The 23332-nt window shown below is 42.5% G+C and overlaps 1 protein-coding gene across 4 annotated transcripts in view; it reads right to left on the bottom strand.

Annotated features, from left to right (window-relative positions):
* Positions 1 to 23332, bottom strand: part of LOC122980395 (plexin-A1-like) — a 192211-nt gene that overhangs the window by 33332 nt on the left and 135547 nt on the right. For all 4 annotated transcript variants that reach the window (XM_044348347.1, XM_044348349.1, XM_044348348.1 and 1 more), the window contains exons 11-13: positions 10837 to 10933; positions 7931 to 8121; positions 1048 to 1199 (exon numbers count right to left, since the gene is read on the bottom strand). In XM_044348347.1, the coding sequence (XP_044204282.1) occupies positions 1048 to 1199; positions 7931 to 8121; positions 10837 to 10933 (440 nt within the window). The remainder of the gene's footprint in view (positions 1 to 1047; positions 1200 to 7930; positions 8122 to 10836; positions 10934 to 23332) is intronic.

The raw sequence follows: 23332 nt of genomic DNA, 5'->3' as shown, positions 1-23332 counted from the left end.
TTCTCAGTGAGGGGACACAAAGAAAATAAAATCTGCTGGGACTGTGCTGCAAAACTCAGTAAATGGAACATTTGTGTACAAATGACAGCTACATAGTTGGAAATAGAATATTGAGGACACCTCCAGCTGTGACAAGCGTCCCCAATTTTTTCTCGCCCTAAATTGTATCTTCTCTACTTCTGGATGAAATCAACATAAAATAGAGAGAGTGTGACTCATCTGGTAGTTGCGCTGAAGGCCCCAATATTTCTGGGTAGCCATAATAATGCAGTGGCAACATCCACTCCAGCTGTGTTTAAGAATCTACATTTGTCATTCTGAAGTAACTAAATCTAACTGATGATTCTCATGATATCATGATGTCCTGTTTACAGTTGAAACTAAGAATTATGTCATTTGAAATAGACTGAACCTTCACCACAAGCTTTGGTAAAGGATGGATCTACATAGAGTATGTGGCACTATGATTGGTTTACTACTGCTGCTCAAGTAATGTTTTTCCCAAAATATACTATTTCATTTAGTAAATGGGAGTTAAGTTCCACCCGCGGCACCTGCCATGACTCAGAATTTCCCAGAAAGTGGTAAACATGACTTAATCAGATGGAGCATTCACATGACAAGCTTTCATATGTGGAACAGTTTTTAAAGGATGTATACCACCCACTTCAAATGTCATTAAATTTCTCTCAGAATGGGCTAATTTATTGTGATGAAGGTGGTTACATGAGGTAATTGAATTCTGATTGAGCTATTATTCCTATTATTAGTGGAATAAAATATTCTATGTTAACTTAGCTACTATTTGATTTACAGCGGAAGAGTAGCAGTACCAAACACAGCATGAGCCAGCTTGCATAGAATTGGTTTTGTTTGAAAGGGGAAAGCAGTATTTAACCTTTGGAGGTTTTACTGAAACAGAGGTCTGAAAGAGAGTCGCAGTGTTGTGCTTAGCACTCAGTGTCACATCAATATCAGACAAAGACAAGCAGGGAAGTAGACAGTCTCAGAGAGTGAAGAGATGAAGAGAGAGATAGTGTCACGTACTGCTCAGCACTGATGTATTGGTCCTCCTGAGGGTTGCAGGCCACCTTGCCAATGCGGACTCCGTTCTGGATGTCTTTGAACTGCAGACCCAGGTTCTCGCCCATGATGGTCAGCATGGTTCCTCCCTGTCTGGGCCCCGTCTCTGGAGACAACTTTAGGAGGAACAAATGAAAGAGGACATGAATTACCCAGAACAACGTACTGTATGTGACAATCAATTGTTACCCAAAGTACATCATAGAACATATATTGTATGTCAGCAGGAACGTCCCCAAATGAATTAATCTGACAGTTTCCTTAAGTCATTATAGCCATCTCCCATTTTGCAAGAACCAGATACTTTCTAACTCATTAAGTGAGATGAAAAATGACCTTGGATCCATTAATTCCACCTCAACTCAGTCAAACATTCACAACCTGCCAACTCACACACTTAACCTGGACCCACCCATCAAGCCCTCACTTACATCTCTCATTTAACTCTGTGACGATTAATCTACTGAACACAATTACTACACACAGTGACCTCTGCTCCCTCTCTTTCCCCAAGAGGTCTGTGAAAGGTGGGCAGAGGTGCTAATGGCTACCCAAGGCTAGCCCAGTTGCTAATCACGGTCCCATTCATCCAGCCCCAACGCAGACAATAGCCCCTTTGGTAATCAGTCATTACTACCATAATTAGGGCTAAGGCTAATTGGATTAGAACCTGGTGGGGGGTGGGGTCATTTGTCACGGCGATGTGGGAGGAGGGTAGAGCGGATGATATGTTGGTGGGTGGGTGTCGTGTAGTGGGGGTAAGGTCACGCTGACCCTCATGCCATAAAGGAAGGATAAAATGAATGATCAGTTATTATGCACTCATTCTTGCTGTGTGAGCGTCAAGTGCACTGCATATAATGTATGTCCACAATTCATTTTCTGCTTTGTGTAGATAATGAGAGTAGATAGATAGCACACATGGATAAACACATATACACATGTTGAGAGGTAAGACTAAGTGCCAAAAAGTATGCTAGTCCACCGGTGGTTCGGACCAATCAGCAATGCAAATCTAGCTGCCTTGCAAGGTGATAGAGAGATGGTTCATCCAATCACCTGCCAAGTATTTTTTGAAAGTGCCTGCCCTTCTCCAAAGAGTTTCCATGGATGACTTCTCAGATGGTTCTGTTAATTTAAGGGAACGTCTTGTACCATCCACTTCTGTCTCACAACTCACTTCTAATGGCACAGCTAACATGATTCCTCCATCTTTGTCCCCTCAATTGTCAAGACATTTTGCAATTGGTTAACTATTTGATTGTCAAAGTTTACCAAAGTTGAACTGTATGCCAAATTACCCTTTGAACTTACTTTGCCTCTGCCAACAAATCAACTGATGGCAACAATTCCAGTGAAATTAACTGATTTTAGTCAAAACATTTTGCTGTTACAAATGATGTAACCAGGTCTTCAGAGTAACAAATTTTCCTGTTTCAACTTTAAATAGAGATAACAACACCCTATGGGTGTGGAGGATATGTATCATTGGTGCCAAACACTTGTTAAAGGAACAGTTTGGTATTTTAGACATTTGCTTATTTGTTTTCTAGCCGTCAGTTAGATAAGAAGAACAATATCATTCTTTTGTCTCTGCAGTAAATATGGAGCTACAGTCGGGAGCCGGTTAGCTTAGCTTAATGAAAAGAGTGGACAAACAGGGGGAAATAGCTAGTTATCCCAGTCAAAAAATAACAACATCTGCCTAAAGCTCACTTATATCTTGTTTGTTTAATCTGTACAAAAACCAAAGTGTAAAAATGACATGTTTTAGTTTTAAAGGGGTAGGCTTTTACTTTTGGACGCAGCTGGGCTAACCGTTTCCCCCTACTTCCAGTTTTTGTGCTAAGCTAACAGCCTGCTGGCTGTACTGTAGCTTCATATTTTCCATTAATATGACAGTGGTATCAATCTTCTTATCTGACTCTCTGCAAGAAAGCAAATCAGCATACTTCCAAAAAATGCTGAACAACTCCTTTAAGCGTATCTACTATCTCACGGATAAATTGGATCCACTCTCTCATTCTACTCTCACAATGAGTATGAGCTGGTACCTCACAATGATCCCCAGTCTGACATCATTATAAAAAAGGTGGTGGGCTAGTAAAAGCCACAGGTGTTCAGGACACCACGAACAGAAACACACAATGGGAACAAAGCCCAGTGTCATGCAGGCCAAAACTGAAATGCCACGGTGAAATAATTAAGGAGTGTTTTCCATCTTACATCAACTAGGCTGATTATGAACATCCCTCCTCCTTCCCTTGCCCTTTCCCTCTTCCTCTCTGGACTTGTCTTTTTAATTCACTCTCTATCTCTTTGTCAGTGTGCCTGAATGCATATATTTTAGCTGGAGACAAAAGAGTGAGTGGCACACAGTAGTGCAGTGCACCAGTCACAATCTTCAGATATGGTAATCAAATCTCTCTTTCTCTATAAGCACTGGCTTATCAAAACACACACAAGCATACATACATAGACAAGTTGTTACATCCACAACTAAACAACACAATCAAAAAGCCCTTTTTGATAAAAGCCACCAGCCTAAACACTCGCTCTATTCTCCTCTTGCCGTCGCAGCGCTCTACACCCATTCAAACTCCCTTTTTTCTCTTCGTCTCTGACTTGTCCCGTTGTGTCGGAGGCTTTGTGTGAGGCCTATTGTGGCCGGCTGAGCGGCAGTGCACAGATAGCATCTGCTACTTAGAGGAGGAGGAAGCAGGGGACACAGAGAGAGATGATATGAACATGGCGTAAGGCTTCTGAAGTTTATGTGTGATATGAAAGCCTCTCAAAAACAAAAACTTACAAACTAACTGATGGAGGCAATCAAGTGAGTGAAGAAGTTGGATAAGAGAAGTCTTTGCTAATAAATATTTACATGTGAAGAAGTCAAAAACACATTGAGGCCAATTACATTTCTCTGGCTTTGAGAGCATGTTTAGACTATATGATCATAAAAAAGTAGATACACTCCAGTTTTAATCCTACCTTTATGAAGAAGTGAAAGTATTTACTTAGTATTGGCTTGTTTTTTTTTTTTTTTTTTTTTTTTTAATTCTCTCAAGGTTGTAACAGCGAGACTTATTGTTCAGCTATAAAACACAACTGGCAAATCGCAGCGGTCCGGTCGATAGAGGCCCCCTAAAGAGACAGTCTTCTCTCTCGATGCTGGTCAAAAAAAGAGAGCGAGCGAGACGAGACAATAGAAGGACATGATAGGCTGGAAGGGAAAGTGAAAAGGATGGCTGGATAAAGCTGAGGAGGATACATGAGGGAAGACAAAAGGAAAGAAAAATAGAGAGGTAGAGAGAGATAAAGAAGTCTGGGAAAGGCCAATATTGCAGATCAACAATACACGTGGGAGAAATCATTGGCCTTTCGCAAGCACACAAGCTGTGAAACTGGACAAAGACATGAACATTTAGATGTCTTCCCACGCAAAAATACATCATTTTTTAGAAAACACACAAACGCAAGACACACTCTCTCATATAGATCATAATGTGGCAAAAAAATGGAGCACACAGGTATGCCACATGCTAAAACACTAAAAATGTACATCCCCACATGTACACACACACACACACACACACACACACACACACACACACACACACACACACAAACACAAACACACACACTGGCATGGCCTGTGTTGTTTTAATTGGTTTCTAAGGGCTAGCTGTAATGCTCTTCCTGTCCCCTAGGAGAAGGCAGGCAAGAGATGATGGATGATGGAGGGCCAGGCAGCCTCCAAGGCCAGTACTAGGACACTGCTGCACTACACTGGGAGACAGTGCCAGACTGTGTGTTTTTGTGTGTGTTTGTGTGTGTCACTGTGTGTGTGGCTGTGAAAGTGATTTTGAGGATACCATACAAGCCACACATTGTAAGTTGCAGCTTATTTCATCTCCAGATTTTGAATATTTTACATCTAAATGTAGGCTTCACAGAGACTATGTGTTTTGTTTGTGTGTGTGGAAGCCTGAGCGTTATTTGTGCATACTGGCACACATGGCACACACACTAAACTGTGTGTTTGCTTGTTGGGAATCAAGTACTAACTAATCTTAGAGCACATTGTCAGAGAGCACAGGAAACATAGCACTTTAACAGCTGAACAGAGGAATTCTTACAATGTCTAAAAGCAGACATGTAAAGCCTAAATCATCAAATGCTGTGTTTAGAGAACAGTACTTAGGTGCCAGAGTTATCAGTGGAACGGTACCCAACTGCATACTATTGAGCAATGTCAAATGGGCAATAGTGCATTCGGAAATGACACCAAATGGGTTCAACACTTGCTGCTCTGAGAGCTCTGGATAGCTGTGTGTATGTTGTGTGCAAGTGTGTGTGTGCGCCTCGGTCACGCTCTCTCTCCAGTGGTGTTTCCTTCCCGGTCGAACACACATTCTCCGGTCCAAATGAAATTAGCGGCTAATCCGCTAGCTAATGGCCACACAGCAGCTAGCATGCTGCAAAAAAAAAAAAAAAAAAGAAAACGAACAAAGCAGCCTGAATAAAGCAAAAAGAAGAAGAGAGGAAAAAAAGGGGATCAAACAGGGAAACAGGGATTTGAGCGAACGGATGGTGAGAAGTGGAGTAATATTCAATTTGTGTGGCGGATGCGATGCTCTTTGGGAGAACTAAAGGATGAAATGGCAGCAGAAAAGGGGAAGGTTTTCTTTGTCGCCTGCGGATGTTCTTTTGGCGTTAAATGTCACACTGTAAATGTCAAAGGTGGAGAGGAGAGGTGACGCTGGCGGCGCGGCTCGGTGATAACGCTTCCTCCGGTGTTTCGGTGGTGAATCTCTCTCTCTTCTTCTATTCTTCTTTGTCTCCCCTTCTGTGTTCTCAAACCTGCAGTTTGTTTCTCCTCCTGCTGTTTTTGAAGCTCTTCTACGCCTGCTTTTTGACTGCCACCAACATCTTGCCCCAAGGCCGGGATTTACCCCTCAATATGCATGCAAGAGCACATGCTTGCACGAACACACACACACACACACACAGCACACCCCACCCCTTCATACATACTTAGCCCCCCCATCTTCTCTCACACATACACACAACCCAATTGCCTCTGTACGCTTGTTTCAAAGAGATAACTGAAGCGAGCAAGAAGAGAGAGACAGCATTAGCTAACGGATTTATCTATGTGCCAGTGCCCCAATTATCCAATATCTCCATTATGCATGACAGAGAGACGAACCCGTGTCACACAGGAAATGTACTGAGGGCTTGAGCCATACAAGTCTGTAAGAGTGAAATAGGAATGCATTATAAACCATACATATATTTCACACTCATTTAAATAGAGAGAAATGGCGCTCGTTTTGACTGAGATGATGTTTCGTCTTGTTTGAGATACAGTACAATTAAATTTAAAGAAAAAAGAATGTAAAAGCTTGAGACAGAGCGACTGAGAGAGAGAGAAGAAAAAGAGAGAAAGCAGAAGGACAAATAACTAAGCAAGGAGAATGAGTGGAAGGGTAGAACGTCACGATTCGTCTCACACAGCGGTGCGTGGCTTTCAAACTGGGCTCTGTGTGTGTGTGCGCGTGTGCGAGGGAGAGAGCGTGCACGTGTGTGTCAGTCCCAGTGGTGAGCTGCAGGGACAGTGACCCGGGTCACAGTCAGACGAGGACCACCGCCACGGTTACCGGTGGCAACAGATGGGTACGCCATGGTGTTTTAGACGCCTTAGCTCACCCGGCCTGTCAGATGCATACACGCATACGCACACACATTCTGCGCTCATGGTGGGACACAATTAGCACACTTCCACATTTCTCTGTTTCTTTGTCTCTCTCTCCCTCACACACACACACACACACACACACACTCCAGACGACTACCCTCTCTGCCTCCTCAGGTGTGAGTGAGTGTGTGTGTCTATGTATATGTGTACCCATCATCTCTAATCACGTCAGTGTGTTCAGTCTTGGTGTGTGTGAACTGCCTCCTCCTGGCCGGCCCATCTGTGTTCTTGTGGTTGCAGTCATGGTGATGGCTTCTAAGATGTCGATCCTCCCTGCCGCCTTTCCTCCTACAATGTCCCCTTCACTCACTGAGGCCAAAGAATGATGCAGCACAGGTAGGGATTTCAAACCTCTTCCTTCGAGAACTAACTTTTACTAATGAGTTGACTTTGGCAATCTTCTGATTCGTGTCAAACGGCAAGTCGTCACTTTCCAGGTTTGCAGAACAAGAGGCAATCACAACTCTTTTACAAAGGGCGTATTGTCCATTCGATCCCCTCCTTTCTGACCCCTGTGCTTACAAAAACCCAAATAGCAGCTGAAGTGTCTGCTTTAACTTTAACATTGGGGAGAGAAGTATTTCTTTAACTTGGATTTAGCAGCTCCATGCAATGTTGATTTTAGACTGGGCTGTTCCTTGGCCTTATAGACTTTGGGGTGTTAATGTGTGAGGCGACGACGTCATTCAAAACTTACAGTACAGATACAGTACATTTCATAATGTGTTTCCGCTGTTTGTGCAGTGTGCTGAGACATTAAATGAAAAAATACCTACATTTCTGCAAATTTCTTTCTGTTGGATCATAAAAATATTTTTGTTGGATGCTTTTGTAGGACTTACCTATAAGTCGTAAACCATATAGGTAAACCCGAGATTTAAAAAAATATTTATTATAGGTTTGTAAAAATGTCCAGTTTCATATGTTTCTTCTACACTAACTTCATGAGAATGTACAGTAAATGTGTGTTGTTGTGCATATGTGCAGTCCGGCCTGTGTCATCTGTCACCTTGGTGAGCGTCAGTAGCATACTGAGCTGCTATATGGTGTTATGTGTGAGCATGTGTCACTACTGTCACGGCTTACCTTGGTGATCTTGGGGTGCGCACAGCGGCTGTTTCCGGTGGTGGCGTGCATCCAAGTGGTCTCTGGAGGAGTGCACTCCTGTCTGAGGGAGCATTTCTTCTCCTGTACGCACCAACCGCACTCAAACCTGGGGTTTGCCTTCAGACACATGCCGCAGCTGTCCCTCAGTGCATAGCACTTATACAGGTGGGCTGGAGAGGAGAAGAAGGAGACGGAGAGTGAACGTGAGGAAATGATGTGGAAAGAGGCGAATGACCAAACCATCAATATAGTTTGTGTTGAATTATCATAGTACGAGCCAGTTGAGTAGATAAACAACTTAAAGGGTAGAACAATTTGAAAACAACAACAAAAAAAAGCCTCCAATTTAAGTTTTCCAACTTTCACGCAAGAAATTCCAAAACTTGTTCAATGTCACTGTGACAAAGTTAAAGCGCTATTTCCCAAAGGCCCCAGGAATTGTACAGCAAAATCTTTTTTTTTTCTCTCTCTCTCTCTCTGCTATTCCATCCCCAAATCCCATTGGTCATGGAGCAGCTTTAAAGCAACCCTGTACCAATTACGGGCTGCTAAACGACTCCTTTCTAATTACATTAACATATCAGTATTTAAGACAAGTGAGCATCTCTCACACTCCACCAGATGATTATCATGATTGAGAAACAGGGAGGGGGCTGGTAGTGAAGAGAGACAGACAGGGGGAGGGAGACATCTTTGGGCTGTAGGTCGCCTCTGGATGCACTTGAGGAGATTTACACTTGAGATAACACACAAAGCATAGACACTGATGCACGCCACTGATATTGTACACTGTCAGTGCTGTTGTGTGTAACATATGTTGTTTAGAAATGCTTTGTCCTTGAGAGAACTATGCACTGTCAAAGCATTTTATGCTGCCTCTATGAAAGTAAACACCCCGTAGACTGCAGTGAGGTCCCTATGCTCATACACCAATGTATGGTATATATGACACATCCATGTAACAGATATCAGTCTTAGCCAGCAGTATGAGGTATATTTGAAATTTGAGACAACAACAGCTTGTTTGATACATTTACTGTAGACTACAGGGAGTGACATCAATAAATGGAACAAAGTGACACTGGTGTTAGCTTACATTACAGACAAAATAGCAACAATCACTGCTTCACAGACCTTAGAGATGTAACAGCTTCTAATCTAAAACACTACACAAAAATCCTAGCTCCTCACTGTGTCTTTAACCATCAAAGAGTAACAAACAGGACCAGACAATGCAGCTTCCTCTGTTGTACAAAACTCCTCATGCACGTCATCCGCAGGCCATATTGAACGCAGTGGTAGCTGGTGATGATGTTACTTTACCTCACAGCAGGAGAATAATGTTACAGCCCCCCGCTGTGCTGTACAGGCTCTAATAATTATGGAGACAGCACTATAAAGACTGTCCTACCAGTAATTATATCCAACAGACATGATCTCATTGTCGTCTCCCACAGTGGCGCATCGAATATGTGTATGTGTTTAACAGTAAATCATATGGTTCTTTGTTTGGATGGCATGGTATAGTTATACATAAGTGTATGTATTATAATACTGTGTCAAAAGTGGATATACATTGTAGATAATAATACATGTAAACCTAAGTGTGAACGCCCCGGAAACTTGCTCAGTAGGGGTGAAATGAAATATCATCCTGGTAAGATATTTATGATCCAAACAATATGCATTGTGGAGTTGAAAAACAGAGAAATAACTAAGGAATTACACTCTCATATTCTACTCGTTTTGGCCCGAACAAATAGTTGAAATATAAATATAACAAAACTAGACTATCAGTAACAGTCCTTCGTGATTAATAACAGTCTTACTGAAGTGTAACAGTAAGCGATCATCAGTAAGAGAAAATCTGTTATTAATCATGTTTAGGCAGTAGCAAAGTAACAACACCGAAGGCTGCTTTCTGGAACAAACCATGTGAAGGATGCTTCTTGCATAGCTTTTGTACACAGAGTTAAGTTTGACCTTGAAATGTTTAGTGTTAGTTTTGCATTGTTAACATTGATGTTTGAGTTTCAAATGTAATGGTCCATTGCAGAGGAGAGTTTGCTCAAGTAAACAGATCACTTTGCCACAGGTTGATCAGTCATTGTGTTTGTTCACTTAAGGCTACAGTCTTTTACTACTGAGATCTGCTATTCATAATTCATTTGCTACCTTCAACAATGACAAAAGAGTCTCAAGGGGTAAAACTTGACACTTAACAGACATAATTATTAGTCAATGTATGCATTAGTTTATATAAATAACTAATGTACAGCAAAGGATGTGTGCTCTGTAACAGTGGTGTGAGTGCAAATGATCTAATATCTATCTCATATAGATATCTTAAGACACATGCATTTAATGCAAACCATTAAATGGTGAATTATTTCAGTATCGCTCTCACACACACATATACACAGAAAACAAACAGTGATGTAATAAGTATTTGAGCTTCTTACAGACCAAGAAAGTAGATTATAAAGGGTGGGCTGGCCAAGGGATTCTGGTCACAATATAAATGATTTACTTTGCAGTTGGATCTGGCTTCCCAGAGAGTCACAGTAAAACTGTACTATACTGTATATTTTCTGCAGGTGCTGGATTGTTGTTTTTTGAGATGCTCCATAAGCCAAGACTCAGCTGAAGATTACAAAATTGCCATTTTGCAGATTTAGAAATGGGACTGATTTGTGTCTTTAACGTCTCATGTTAAAGGTTAAAACACATGATGTTGATAAGAAAATAGAAAGATTTAAGGGTGCTTTTAAGGATGTTTTTACTGAATGAAACTCTCATAAACACTGCTCAAAAAGACACCTAGAGCTAATGTGTGATGATAGTGTAGATAGTAAATGATCATGTTTGAACCCACACTGACTCACCTTTGATGTTGTAGGGGTTGTCGATGACAAAGTTTCCATTCCAAACCACAGACAAATCCACTGGCAGGTCGCTGATGTCATTGCCCTCGTAGGTATACTGAAATATAAAAGAACAAAATCAAGATTAGTATTCACTGTGAGATATAATTACCTGAAACAATGTTTTTCTTAAACAAATACCATCATTATAAGAGACTCTCAGTCTTTTAATAAAACACAAAATCAGTAAAAGAGAAAGAAAATCAGCCAAAAGCCAGAGCAATCTCTGTTCAGCTAGTGGCTGGTAGTAATGTCATACCCTGCGGTGCTCGCACAGTTGAAGGGCCATAAAAATGAATGATGAGAGACAGGCTATATTGTGATTTTAACACGCAGCACATCCGCCGCTGCCTGGCAGAGCACGGAGTTGATTAAGAGATTGGGATCCCCATCACTGTATGACTCATTCCATTCCAGTGATGAATGAAAAGCGTAATATATCTTCAACAATAATATTCTCATCTAATTTCATTTTTGCATCCTGAACTAATAAGAGTTGAAATGTAATTGACTCGTCGTCTGCATAATCAGTTTTATGGAATCACTTTAAATGAGACAACAAGCTTCAAAAGCTGCGATGTGATGGCGGCACGTCAGCTGTGGGGATAACAACAGAAAGAGCTCCTATGAGACCCCTCCTAACCTCAGATAAATTATGGATAAATTATCAACGATGATTATCACCAGCAAATAAAATGCAGCTTTAGAAGTTACACCCCCTCCCCCCCTCCTCCTCCTCCTCCTCACTTGCACACACACAAGCCAGCCAAACACTGAGGTAAACACACAATCATCTGAAAATACTCATTCATCAAGAACCCCACACACCCCACCCACACATTTTGCATTATTAACTACTCCATTCATTAGTTGTCTTTGATGCAACATAAAACAGATACTAGATAGCGAGAGATTGCCTGTTCTCTGCTTTGAGACTACTGCTGCAGTGATGTTAGCTGATGGCTTGAGATAGGCCATGTTGACCTAATGCCTCTGTCAGTCAAAGGGTACCCGCTCACTCTCGCTACCACTGGTATGGTCACTATCTTCAACGGCCTCGGGGTGAGAGATAGTAGGACTATTCTCCTCTAGTGGAGTGGTGATAAAATCCAATGTGAAAGCCCTATGCCTGAGGCTACAGGGCCTCACAGATTGAATCTAGCTACAACTTCACCACTATGTGATATCACCCACTCCAATGTGATACAGTTAGATTTATCTTGACATCTGCAATAATAGTCAATGTGAATGTATTTGAGGGGAAAAGGACCAAGAAATGTGCATAGAGAAGATAAGAAAATGAGAGGACACAGCAATGTCACAATGTGTGACTGGCTGATTAATTCGTTCTTCGCATTTGCGATTGGATGATTTACATTGAGCGGGCCCTGAAGGCGCAGCGATATCCAAATAAAGGAAGATGTCTCCGCGTATCTCAGAGGAACTCCTACTTTGCTCTCGGAGTTTATTTTAAAATGTGTTTTAAGGCACATTTTGGTGCTTTGATTTATTTAGCAGCCATCAACTACTGAAGAGGAAACTTTTAGCCCTGAGTAACTCCACTTAACAGGAGGTTACTGTATATATATTGATATACTGTATATAGCAAGCTTTAGACTGTACCACTGCATTAACTGGATCTTTATGACATTTTGCTCCTCATGAGAGTTTTGAAGTTTTGTGAGAAAGATGGCGTCGCCTTCATCTTTAAGCCCAGTGTACCTGATATGTTAGGGAAAAACAACACGGCATGTATGCTTTAGTAGTTACTGCAGTAGAGTCATATAGAAAAGGGGGGGTTGGGGGCGGCAAGAAAAGGACAATCTGAAAACTGACAATAATACTGGACAGAGTGCAGAAAGTAAAGGGAAGGAAAGTGACAGGTGATGGCTAAAAGGCTGGAAAATATTTGGTATGGCTGATGGTGCAGAAAGACAGAGGTGGAGCGAGCTGGGACAAGTGGAGTGCAAAGAGCAAAAAAAAAAAAAAATGAAAAGATGTTGAAAAGGAGGATGAGGAAGTGGGTAGGGGGAGAGGGTGGTGAGAGGATGATACAGCAGCAAGGGTGAAGGAGAAATAGCGAGGGAGAGATGGATAGAGAGAGGTGATTGTGTGTTATTCTGTGGACACCATTCATTTACACATGGAATAAGAGGCTGGGGCTGGGCTATAAGCGCCTGAGCTGGTGGGGGCTAAAGTGAAATTGGCATTTTCAATTTGTTCCCTGACATGTCTGCCTTGGTCTTTTCACACATTCCTCTGCCTCTCTTGCAATCCTCCCTCCCACCCCCTCCTTTTCCTCTCTCTCTCTCTCTTTCTCTCTCCCTCTCATTATTCCTTCCTTCTGCCTCTTTACAGACCTCCTCCCCTATCAATCTCAGTCCGAATTTCTCTCCCCTACCTCCATCCCCCAGAACGCCCACGGTCAAACAAGGAAATATGGAGCGGATTCTTTTATCGCATATACCAAACATGTCCAGAGAAACACATGTGCACGCTGTAGTATACATTCAGCACATGGGACAGTTTCCAAGAGCGGGGTGCCAGAAAATGCATCAAAGACTGAATCACACAGTCTATACAGGAAGTAAAAAATGATAAATAAAAACACATGCAAACAGAGGATGATAAGACATTTGCACAACACCTCATATTTTGGACCTCAGCTATCATTTCTCTCCACTGAAGTCCAAGCATATGAACTTCTTCAATCTTTCCCTCCCTCCCTCCCCCCCCTCCAAGAGACCACCCAGTCTGCCTGGGAACGAGAGCTCTCCTTCACCGGGCAGAGATGAAGAGAACATATGAGTGTGTTTGAGTATGTGTGTGTGTGTGTGTGAGAGCGTACACACCGAGACAATGAGAGGAAAAAGAAAGCAAAATGCACAGGGAGACTGCACTGAGGACATGTGGATGGAGGGAGAGAGTGAAAATAAAAGAAAAAGGCAGCAGGACGGGGATAAAGAGAGAATGCGAGGGATAAAAAGATGAGACTGAGGAGATAAAACAGAATGAACTGCCAGAGACAAAGATGGTGAGGGAGGGAGAGAAGAGAGAGAGAAATAGAGAAAGAGGGGTGTTATCCAGCTTCATGTTTGGCAACTGTTCAAGTTGTTGCAGATTAAGGCGTTTCAAACTTAGCGCTCGCTCTCTTGACGATCGGTTCCTGTTTTGCAGTCGGAACATGTTAACACAACAGGTGCGTTTTGCTCATTCACGCTCTTGTCTCAGAAAAAACAAAAAAAAAAAAGTCACCAGAACATGACGTGGTGGTTAAAACTGGAAGTGTTTAAAACCAAAACAGCAGCCGCAATAAAGCTCCATTAAGCTAAATTTTAAATAAACACTGAATCGAGTGACTGTTCGTTGAGAGAAAGGGGTCTCTGATTGTTTTAGTTGGCCAGAATGACTAAATCAAAACTGTGACGGCTCATATAAAATGTTGGACAGCCTCTTTCAGCACAGGAGGCAATACAAGCTACCTGCCTAGCAAGAAATGGCAGAAAGGTGAAGGAAACTGTTGGTTTTGGATTGGACTTAACAACTTAAAGAGAGCCAGATATTCTCCTTTAGGGGTTAGTGCACCGAACCAAAGCTAAAAGTTGTTAAACAGTGGAAATACATTCCTCAGGTGGCCAGGTGGCAACTAACCAAATAAGTCACTGAAATATAATTTGTGGATTTTTGCAGATTTGGGGGAAAAGAGAGGCCGTTCTTGAGGCTGCCTGTTTGACATGGGCCTTACATCCTGTCTTAAACTTTAGGATAAAAGTACAGTCTCAGCTGTGACAGCCAGCCATCATTTCAGGGACATGTAATGTCAAACAAAGAGACCTTAAGAACAATTTTCTTTAAGTGCTACACAGCCAAATATGTTGTACAGTGATATATTGTAACCGTTGTTCTATTTCAGCATCATTGCAAGCCCTCAGGACTCAAAGACAGGCTACAGTCAAAGGACATGGGGTCAAGCTTTCCTCCACTTCCATCACCGTTGCACTGCTGACCAACCAATAAGAACACGGCCTGACCCCCCTCTGAATCACACCACAGGGCCAATTCCGCTGATAGAGAAATAGATGATAGATGTGTGTGGGACCTCTTAACCCTGCTTTACATCCTGAAAAACTGCACCACACACACACACACACACACACACACAGGTGTGGAGGTGCTGACAGCTAAAACAATAAGAACGCCTGCCCCCTTCCCCTTTTTTTGTCCATGTTACAAGCATGTGTCTGTGTTTGCACATCTATCCTCAGAGGGGAGAGGTTGTGTTGAGAGAGGGGATACTGGGATCTGCTTGAGCGTGTACCTTCACTCTACAAAATTGTGAATATTTAGTTAGGGTAGGGGAGAAGTGTATATGTGCGTGTATGTGTGTTTAATGTGCAACGGAGGGTGGGGGGGGGGGGGAGGCGTCGGAAAGGTTAGGTTATGATCCAACGCTCATCTCCTCTCATTGCACCAAAGGCTTATTAAACTTTCATACTGAACCGGCATTGTTGCACAATACACGGTTCAGGGAATACACATATGCACCTTGTGCATGGTTTATTCACTGCACAGCAGATTCCAATATGAAAATACAAACATTACGCAGGTTACTTTTTAAAAGGTCAGGATTTGCATGCACACAGGAGAGTGAAAAATGAAAATGGATAAAACAAAATCACAAAATCTATGATTTAAATCTGACATAGTTGAGAATGAGAAGGTGATGCTACAAAGAACAATCCTTGCGTCTACGACCTTGACCTGAGACTCTGAAGACCCTTGTTTTATGGTGAGCAGCATTCTTTTCTGTTTCTTTACTTATATGACCAGACAACAGACAAATACAAGTGGGAAAAAAAAGGATAGATACTTTGGAGAGAATAGCAACAAAGAGATAATAATTAAGATAATTCAGAACTACAGACGGATGTGGAAGGTAGACAAATAGACATGACCAAAAAAAAAACAACAAAAAAAAAACCCTCAAAGAATAAAGGAGAAAGAAGAGATGTCGCCTCACAGCAGGCTCTCAGCAGAAAACTGCAAACACGACTGAATCGCCAGCTGGACCTCTGTCACTGAAACTGAAGGAGAGGAGGCAATGATAGATGGATGGAGAAGGAAAGCAAGTATGGAGTAACAACGGGTACCTTCTGCGAGGGTCACAGCCTGATAATTAGTCATTTTGAAGGTGTGCGCGAGCTGGACAGCTAAAAATACCAAACTAGCCCAGGGCAAACCCGTACCTGGGATAGAGCAGGTCTCTTCCTCTCTCTTCCTCGCTCTCTCAAGGTGACAGTTATCAAAAATTATGAGACACCTCTCAATCTCAAACTCTAGCTTTTAAATAGTTTGTGACGCAGTTGTGAAAGGAGTCATATTAGGATGACGCTGAAGAAAAGTAGAGGACACAGCCTGAACTGGTCTAGTCTGAACTTCGCCAGTCTAGATAAGGCTCGGCACACTGTGTACGTCAATGTATAGATGAATACACAACACTCTTTTACACACACACACACACACAACTTCCAGGCAGATATGGCCTCCTAATCAAGGATCAAGTGGTAATCCTTCCTATAGCTTAGCGTGTGTGTGTATGTACTGTATGTGTGGGGTCAGGCGGCGTGGAATCAGCCCCCGCTCATAATAGAGGCCTGTTAGCCAGTGCTAATCGCTAATGCTAACAGGATTGGAGCATAGCCGGACCCAGTTACCCAGCTTATCTCTTGCACGCGCACACACACACACACACACACAAACACAAACACACGCACACATGTGCAAACACACTAGCACACATACTTTCTTCATTGACGGGGAGAAAAAGAGAGAGGAGAGAAAAGTGCTGGCTTGAGGGAAAAATAATGCTGCCATAGCCAATGTTTCTTATTTTCCAGCCTACGCATTAAGCTAGTGTAAGCTTACTAGACTTCTCCCCGGACAAAAGGCTGATTTTTGGTTATTTGCAGATATGCCCGTATTTTTAATATCCTCAACCTTTTTCCCCTCTGTCAACTCATGCCATTCTTCTGGTGGCCATTCTCCTTCACCGACTCCACCGCTCACACAGCCTGTTTTTTTTTTTTTTTCAGACCACTAACACATATCCAACCAGTATGTGTAAATATAGGCCACATTTTACGCAATTCACACAACTCATAACTGCAGTGCTTCACCATTCCTGAAGCAGCACTCACTCTATCACACAAAACACATGCAAGAAGAACAGAAAAAAACATTTGACTAAATGGATTGATAAAGACATACAGTAGGCTGCTGTATGCATTTAAAACACATGTAAATGCAGTCAGAGGTGCTGGCCTCTGAATTAACCCTCCTTCTCTCCTCTCTTCCTCACTGTAGCCCATCAAACCATCATACAGAACTGACGACAGGGAAGGGTGGAGCACCGCTATGAGAGAAAGAAAATGTAAAGTAAAGGTTAAAGATTGCAGAGACAGAAGGAGAGAGACAGAAAGGAGAAATAGATGATGAAAGTGGGGTGGAGGATGGGTGGAGAAGCTGGCATATGCTCATAGCTGAGCAGCAATTAATTCTTATTTATCCAAGACTGGAGCGAGCGTGGGAGCACCGCTCTTCACCTGTCAAAGAGGAGGAGAGGCAGTGAGCCAATGAAAGGACAGAGATGAAGAGGAGGGAGGAGGACAGGTATATGACTAGGTGAGAGGGAGGGAAGAGGAAGGCTGCATTGTTGATTTTTTTTCCAGGTCTCACTCTGTGGCATTTTGAGATACAGATATTATATGAGAAACAACTTCAAACACCCAACGTTGATAGGGCTGATCAGCGTCACTGTGAAAAGGCCACAATAGAGCAGTGAAATGCATCTTCAAAATCTGATCAGGGCAGTCTGAAGTATCATGTGATAGGGGAACAAATAATCTAGAGCTACTCACAATAAATTCCAGAGAAGTTCCCAGGCACTTTCAACCTACCCGCACACTAAACACACACACACACACACACACACACACACACACACACACACACAGTCTGAAAGCCAATTAAAACAGTGTCAGTGTGTACTGTGGCTGACTACTATGGCAGGTCTAGTGTTTATATCTCATCAAGCTGTGCCAGGCCATGCTCCACTGCGCCTACCCTCCACCGGCCAGCGCCAAGGCCCTCATTAGCCCTGTCTCTGCCACCTTCAGTACTCTGTGTGTGTGTGTCTGTGTGTTTGTGCACGCAATAATGTGCATGTTAAGATTTATTCCAAATTAAGATTTATTCATTTTAATATGTTTGTTTTTTTAATCTTTAGTTGTTACAGTAAGTAAAATCTAGAGAAACTTAAGAAAAGTCAGAGGAAAAGAAGTGTGCATGAGCTTCATGTCTGTCTGTCTCTCACACACACACTAACACACACACCATGTAGGGGTGTTTGACACCATTAGACCAGTGTGGTTTGTGTTAGCTGTTCTCCCTGCGGACATGTTTGGCTCCTTCTCTAGACCTCTATTTGCTCCATCTATCCATCTATGCATCCATCTCTCCATCTTTCTTGTCTGCGATACATCTCTCATTTCCCATCGGAAGGGAGGGGATTATTTCCCAGCGACGTCCTCTCTCCCCTCCAACTCTGTACGGTCTCACTGCATGCTTCCTCTTTCCCTCCTCCTCATCTATCTTTCACATATCTCCCCCTCTTTCTCCTGATGTCTCCACCTCCAAAACTTCCTATCTTTCCTTTCCTTTTTCCTCATCTTACTCTTCTCTCTTTCCCCGACACAATGTTCTGTAAATCTTTATGGCTTCTGTCTTCTTCTGCTGTTTTCCTGCATGTGTATGTGAGTGTGTGTGATCTCATGCGCGTGCACACATATACACACACACACACACACACGCGTGCGAGCGTCCGTCTCCGCTGCCCAACTGCAATTCATCATCATTTTATCTGCCTTAATTGGATGCCATCAGGACCCCTGATACTTCCCATCTCTCCTTTAACAAACAGCTGCTCTCCACACACACACACACAGAAGAATAACACGCAGGCACACACCCTATCCCAAACTAGATTTTCTCCTCCTGCCCCCGTGTCTGCTTTTTTTTTTTCTCCCCTCACTGGTGAAGGAGTGAGAGAAAGAGGGTGATGGAGTGGGCGAGTGGTTTATCAGACGGAAGGTAATGGTGTAAGGCCCTCGCTGATATTATCTATCCACTCATTCCTGCCCTCCAGGGAGAAACAAGAAAGAAGGATAAAGAGGTAGAAGGAGGAAAAATGGGAGACACTGAAGTACAAACGGGCAAAAAGCTAAGAACACGGAGAGATAAAAGAATAGAAAAAGTCTTGAACAGTTCCAATTCTCTTTTCTCAACCTCGGCCTTCGAGCGACACCCAGCTGCGTTCCATCAGCCTCTCTGACCCCAGAGTGTGGTCGTGTGAGCGTGCTGCGTGTGCGCAAGCATTGTGTGTACATGTGTTTATTCGCTCCCATGACCCTTCCGTCGCTCTGAGCACAACTTCCCAGCCCACAGCTCAGCATCTTATTGGCCCACACGCCAGGAAGCTGCCTGAGCCGGGTCAGAAAACCGGAAGGAACCGATGTAGACGCCAGCTTGTTGTTTTGGTTGCTGCTGACCGGAGCTAACTGCTACCATAAGGCCTGGCGGATGGCTCCATATGTGTCAGTGGTAATGTGGGCTTGTTTGGCACTAAGAAATACAGAGGATTTCTTTTTTTTCTTTTTTTTTCCAAAATGATCAGCGTTTTTCTCCAGTTAACTTGCTATGGGACCTTGGACAATCTGCCATTTCATCAACTTTCACAAGTTCCAAAAATGCTGGAATTATGCTTGGCAGAGAAGCCAACTTAAAAAGTGAGAATAGCTTAAAGAGAAGAGGGAAAGTGTCTGACGTTTCATTCATTTCACAATATATATTATATTGCTTTTGAAAGTTCAACACAGCAAAATTTAGAGCTTTGAGCAAATTTTTAAAAAAATTCTTCAAAGTCTTCACACCTTGAATATTATGTGGCTTACTTCTTTCATGTCTTAACTTGCAAAAGCCAACCTTTTTTCCAATAATGCATTCTTTCTCATGTCTTGTGATATACTCGCTCTTTTCCCCTTTGGGATCAGTTGGTACGGACAGTAACCTTATACAGAAATACCACAGGACCAATATTTTCCCCCATAAGCAGATACGGACGCCAATACATAACAAGGTTAGTATGGAGCTGATGTTACACTATCATATATCATGCGCGCCACATATACAGTAGGTTATTGGCAGCCTCCTGTTAGGGGATACTATATAAGAGTATTCAGTTATTACGGTCACTGTAAAAGGAGTAAAGTATGGGAAACTAGAGTTTAAACATGATCCGACTGTGGATATCCTGAATATCCTGTGGATAGTTATCTTCTTCTTCTGGATAGTGTGATGATATTGTATGAAAGAGAGGAGAATGAGTTTTAGCCTCAGGAGAGACTTATGAGCTGATTTTCCCCCTCATACCCTCTCATCTCTTTCTCTCCCCCTCTGTTCTCTTAAATATCACTCTCCCTATCACTTTTCCCCATTCATCTCACCTGAAATTGTCTATTACGCTCCTTTTTCCCTAGTCTATCTCGTCTGCTCTCATTTCCATTTTTTTTTTTGCAGTTTCCACTGCTATCTAGTGTTACCTCTCCTCCTGTCCCTTTTTTCCTCTCTCATCCTTCTCTCCTCTTTCCTGAACTCCTCTGCCTGTATCCTTTCCTCCGTCCTCTTCACCTCTCTGCTCTTTCACTCAAGGTATTTTTTCCTCTCTTTTCTCCTTTATTACTGTATAAGAATCCTCTCCACAACTCTCTCATCTCAGCCCTTGTCCTCGCCTTTCCGGGAACAAGTAAGTGAGTGTGTGTTAGTTTGACGGTGGTAAACACTTATGTATATCTCACACACAAGGCTAAACTGTGGATTAGCACCCCTGTGTTTATCCCATTGATTAGCAAGCCCCCTCCAACAGTCTTCCAGCGACGGTATAATGGAATTGCGCACACAAACACACGCATACACAACTATCCTGGGATCCATAGCCTTAGGCATATTGAAGGATGCACATGTGCACACATGCACAGACACTGATTAACCCCTATCCCCATAGCTGTGTGCCTACAAACTGAAGCAGCAGTGTGTACGCAGCATAACAGATGAAGTCTATTTCTACTGCAGAGTCATATATGATTCATTGAGTTGGTGCTGAACACTGTCAAAGTAGGAACAAATATGGAGGGGTGTGCATGTCAAGGAGAGATATAAAATGGATAAACTAATATTTAAGACCCTCATTCTTTTGAAATACTGCTCTAGAGCTATAATAAGACTCTCATTCTAATAATTTATGACACACAATTGTACTCATAAGCTCAGGCCTGGGTGAATTGTGCCTTAATGGCAAGTTCAAACAGCTGGCATCTTCTTTCATTCACTGACTCTAACTACAGCCTCATGTAGACTTGATGCAGAGTTGCTGCATCAATATCTGACTATGCAGTCAAGTTGGCACCGCTAATTGCTAACAAGGGCTAAGCGCTGACAGCCCAAGGCTAATTGCTGCTAGCATGTCTGCTTCGTGGACATCAAATAGAGAAATTCAGCTTTTGGCCGGGGTTAGGCTTTGCTGCTGATTAGCGCTGGCCTTGCAGCTACAATAAACAGTCAATAAACAGACATCTCTGTGGAGGGACAACCCTATCGCTGGCTAATTATCCCTGCCTTCACAAACAACTGGCTAGCGTGTGCCAGCACCTGAAGACTGCCCGTCGATACAGACAGAATGGAATACTGCGCTAGCTGTCACGGCGGCTACCCAGAGAGTAATATAGCTCTGCAGAGACAACTGCTGGTGTGTGCTGTACATGTGTGTCTGCTTATATGTACATGACTAAACCTCTGACTATTAAGATAAGGTGTAGCATATAGACAGGTAGGGATAGTTTTACTTCAAGGTGTTAAAGCTTATTAACCAGACACTAAGGACTCTTATAGGTTTCAAATATCTTCCTCTATGTACAACATGTTGTGATGACAGTTGCAACAACCGCAATTTACACAAAATTAACAGCACCAGCTGACATCTAATCTCAGCATTGTTGCATTACATTTTATGTTGAGATAGAAATAGACAGGGATGGGGGGTAAGCAGCAGTGTTTGAGAGACGAGGAAGAGGCAGTGAGGAAAGTAGGGAATGGCAGAAAGAAGAAAGTATGACAGACAGACGGAGGGAGGGAGGGAAGCAGGGTTGGGAGGGAGAGAGAAAGATGAGCTCTACAGGCAGAGAGAGGAAGGGAAAGAGAGAGGTATAGAGTCGAGGTGTAAACATGATCAATCCGCTCTCAACTAGGTTCAGAGACAGACTTCCTCTTCACATTTTCAGCCTCAGTGAAGCGCAACGCTAGCTACCTCTTATCTGTCACACTAGTTTAAAGCCTCACAAACACATGCGTACACACACACACACACATACACACAAAACCATATTTCAACACACAGAACAGCCATGGACCACATGCACAAATACCTGTGCCTACCTGTAAATCCTCTACACACACACACACACACACACACACACACACACAAATTCTCATTAGAAACTTCTGTAAAGGGGTTGCTAGTGAGCAAGGTATGGAGGATCGACAGAATTGACAATATTTTCTTATCAAAACAGCTATTTTTATATGAAGACCAGCCTAAAAGTTCACTGAGGCCATCATAAAGACACCAAAAGTTGAATTATGTACATAGAATCGACCTGAATGGTGGAAAAGCTCCAAAAATATAAATACAGTGGTAGTGCTTCATGGCCTACAAGAACCACGAGGCAGCGTACACCAGGTGATTTGGTAACCAGGAGAAGCCACGGGTGATCATCGCCAAAATAAACTATGATGGAGATGGTCTACTCTACCAAGCCAGACTCCAGACCTAACACAAAGACAAGGACAATGGTTTCTAGATCCCAGAAAGGCTATGGAGTGTGTTCAAAAGATAGTTATCCAGTCTACAGAGTCTGAAGACTGAGTGTATCCTCACCTGCATTGACAATAACAGTAAGAACTGATGATTATGATGAGCTATTATATTTTTACATATTGTTAACACATTGTTATTTCCTGTTTATTTTCTATTAAAATTTCACCTGGTGCATTAAACATAATTATAGAGGTAAATTATGCTTCATACTTAATTGAACATATCTAACACATTAACATATCTCTCTCCCTCACAAAGCCACAAGTCATAACCTTATGGCTGTTACTTTTATTATTATTATTTTTCATTATATCTACCTCATTAGTAGCTACTCTAATAGGAGACCATTAACATTCCTACTGAATTTAATTTGTGTGTAATTCAGATGGCTATTTTACCATGAGGAGCTGTTTGACTTCATGTATTTGTGTTAGGCAGGAGCCTGAATGACTAATACTTCATAACTTATTT

Source organism: Thunnus albacares, chromosome 4 (genome assembly GCF_914725855.1).
Source record: "Thunnus albacares chromosome 4, fThuAlb1.1, whole genome shotgun sequence".
NCBI lineage: Eukaryota > Metazoa > Chordata > Actinopteri > Scombriformes > Scombridae > Thunnus > Thunnus albacares.
Note: the sequence above shows the minus strand (reverse complement) of the source record. Positions and strands in the feature narration are given on the sequence as shown.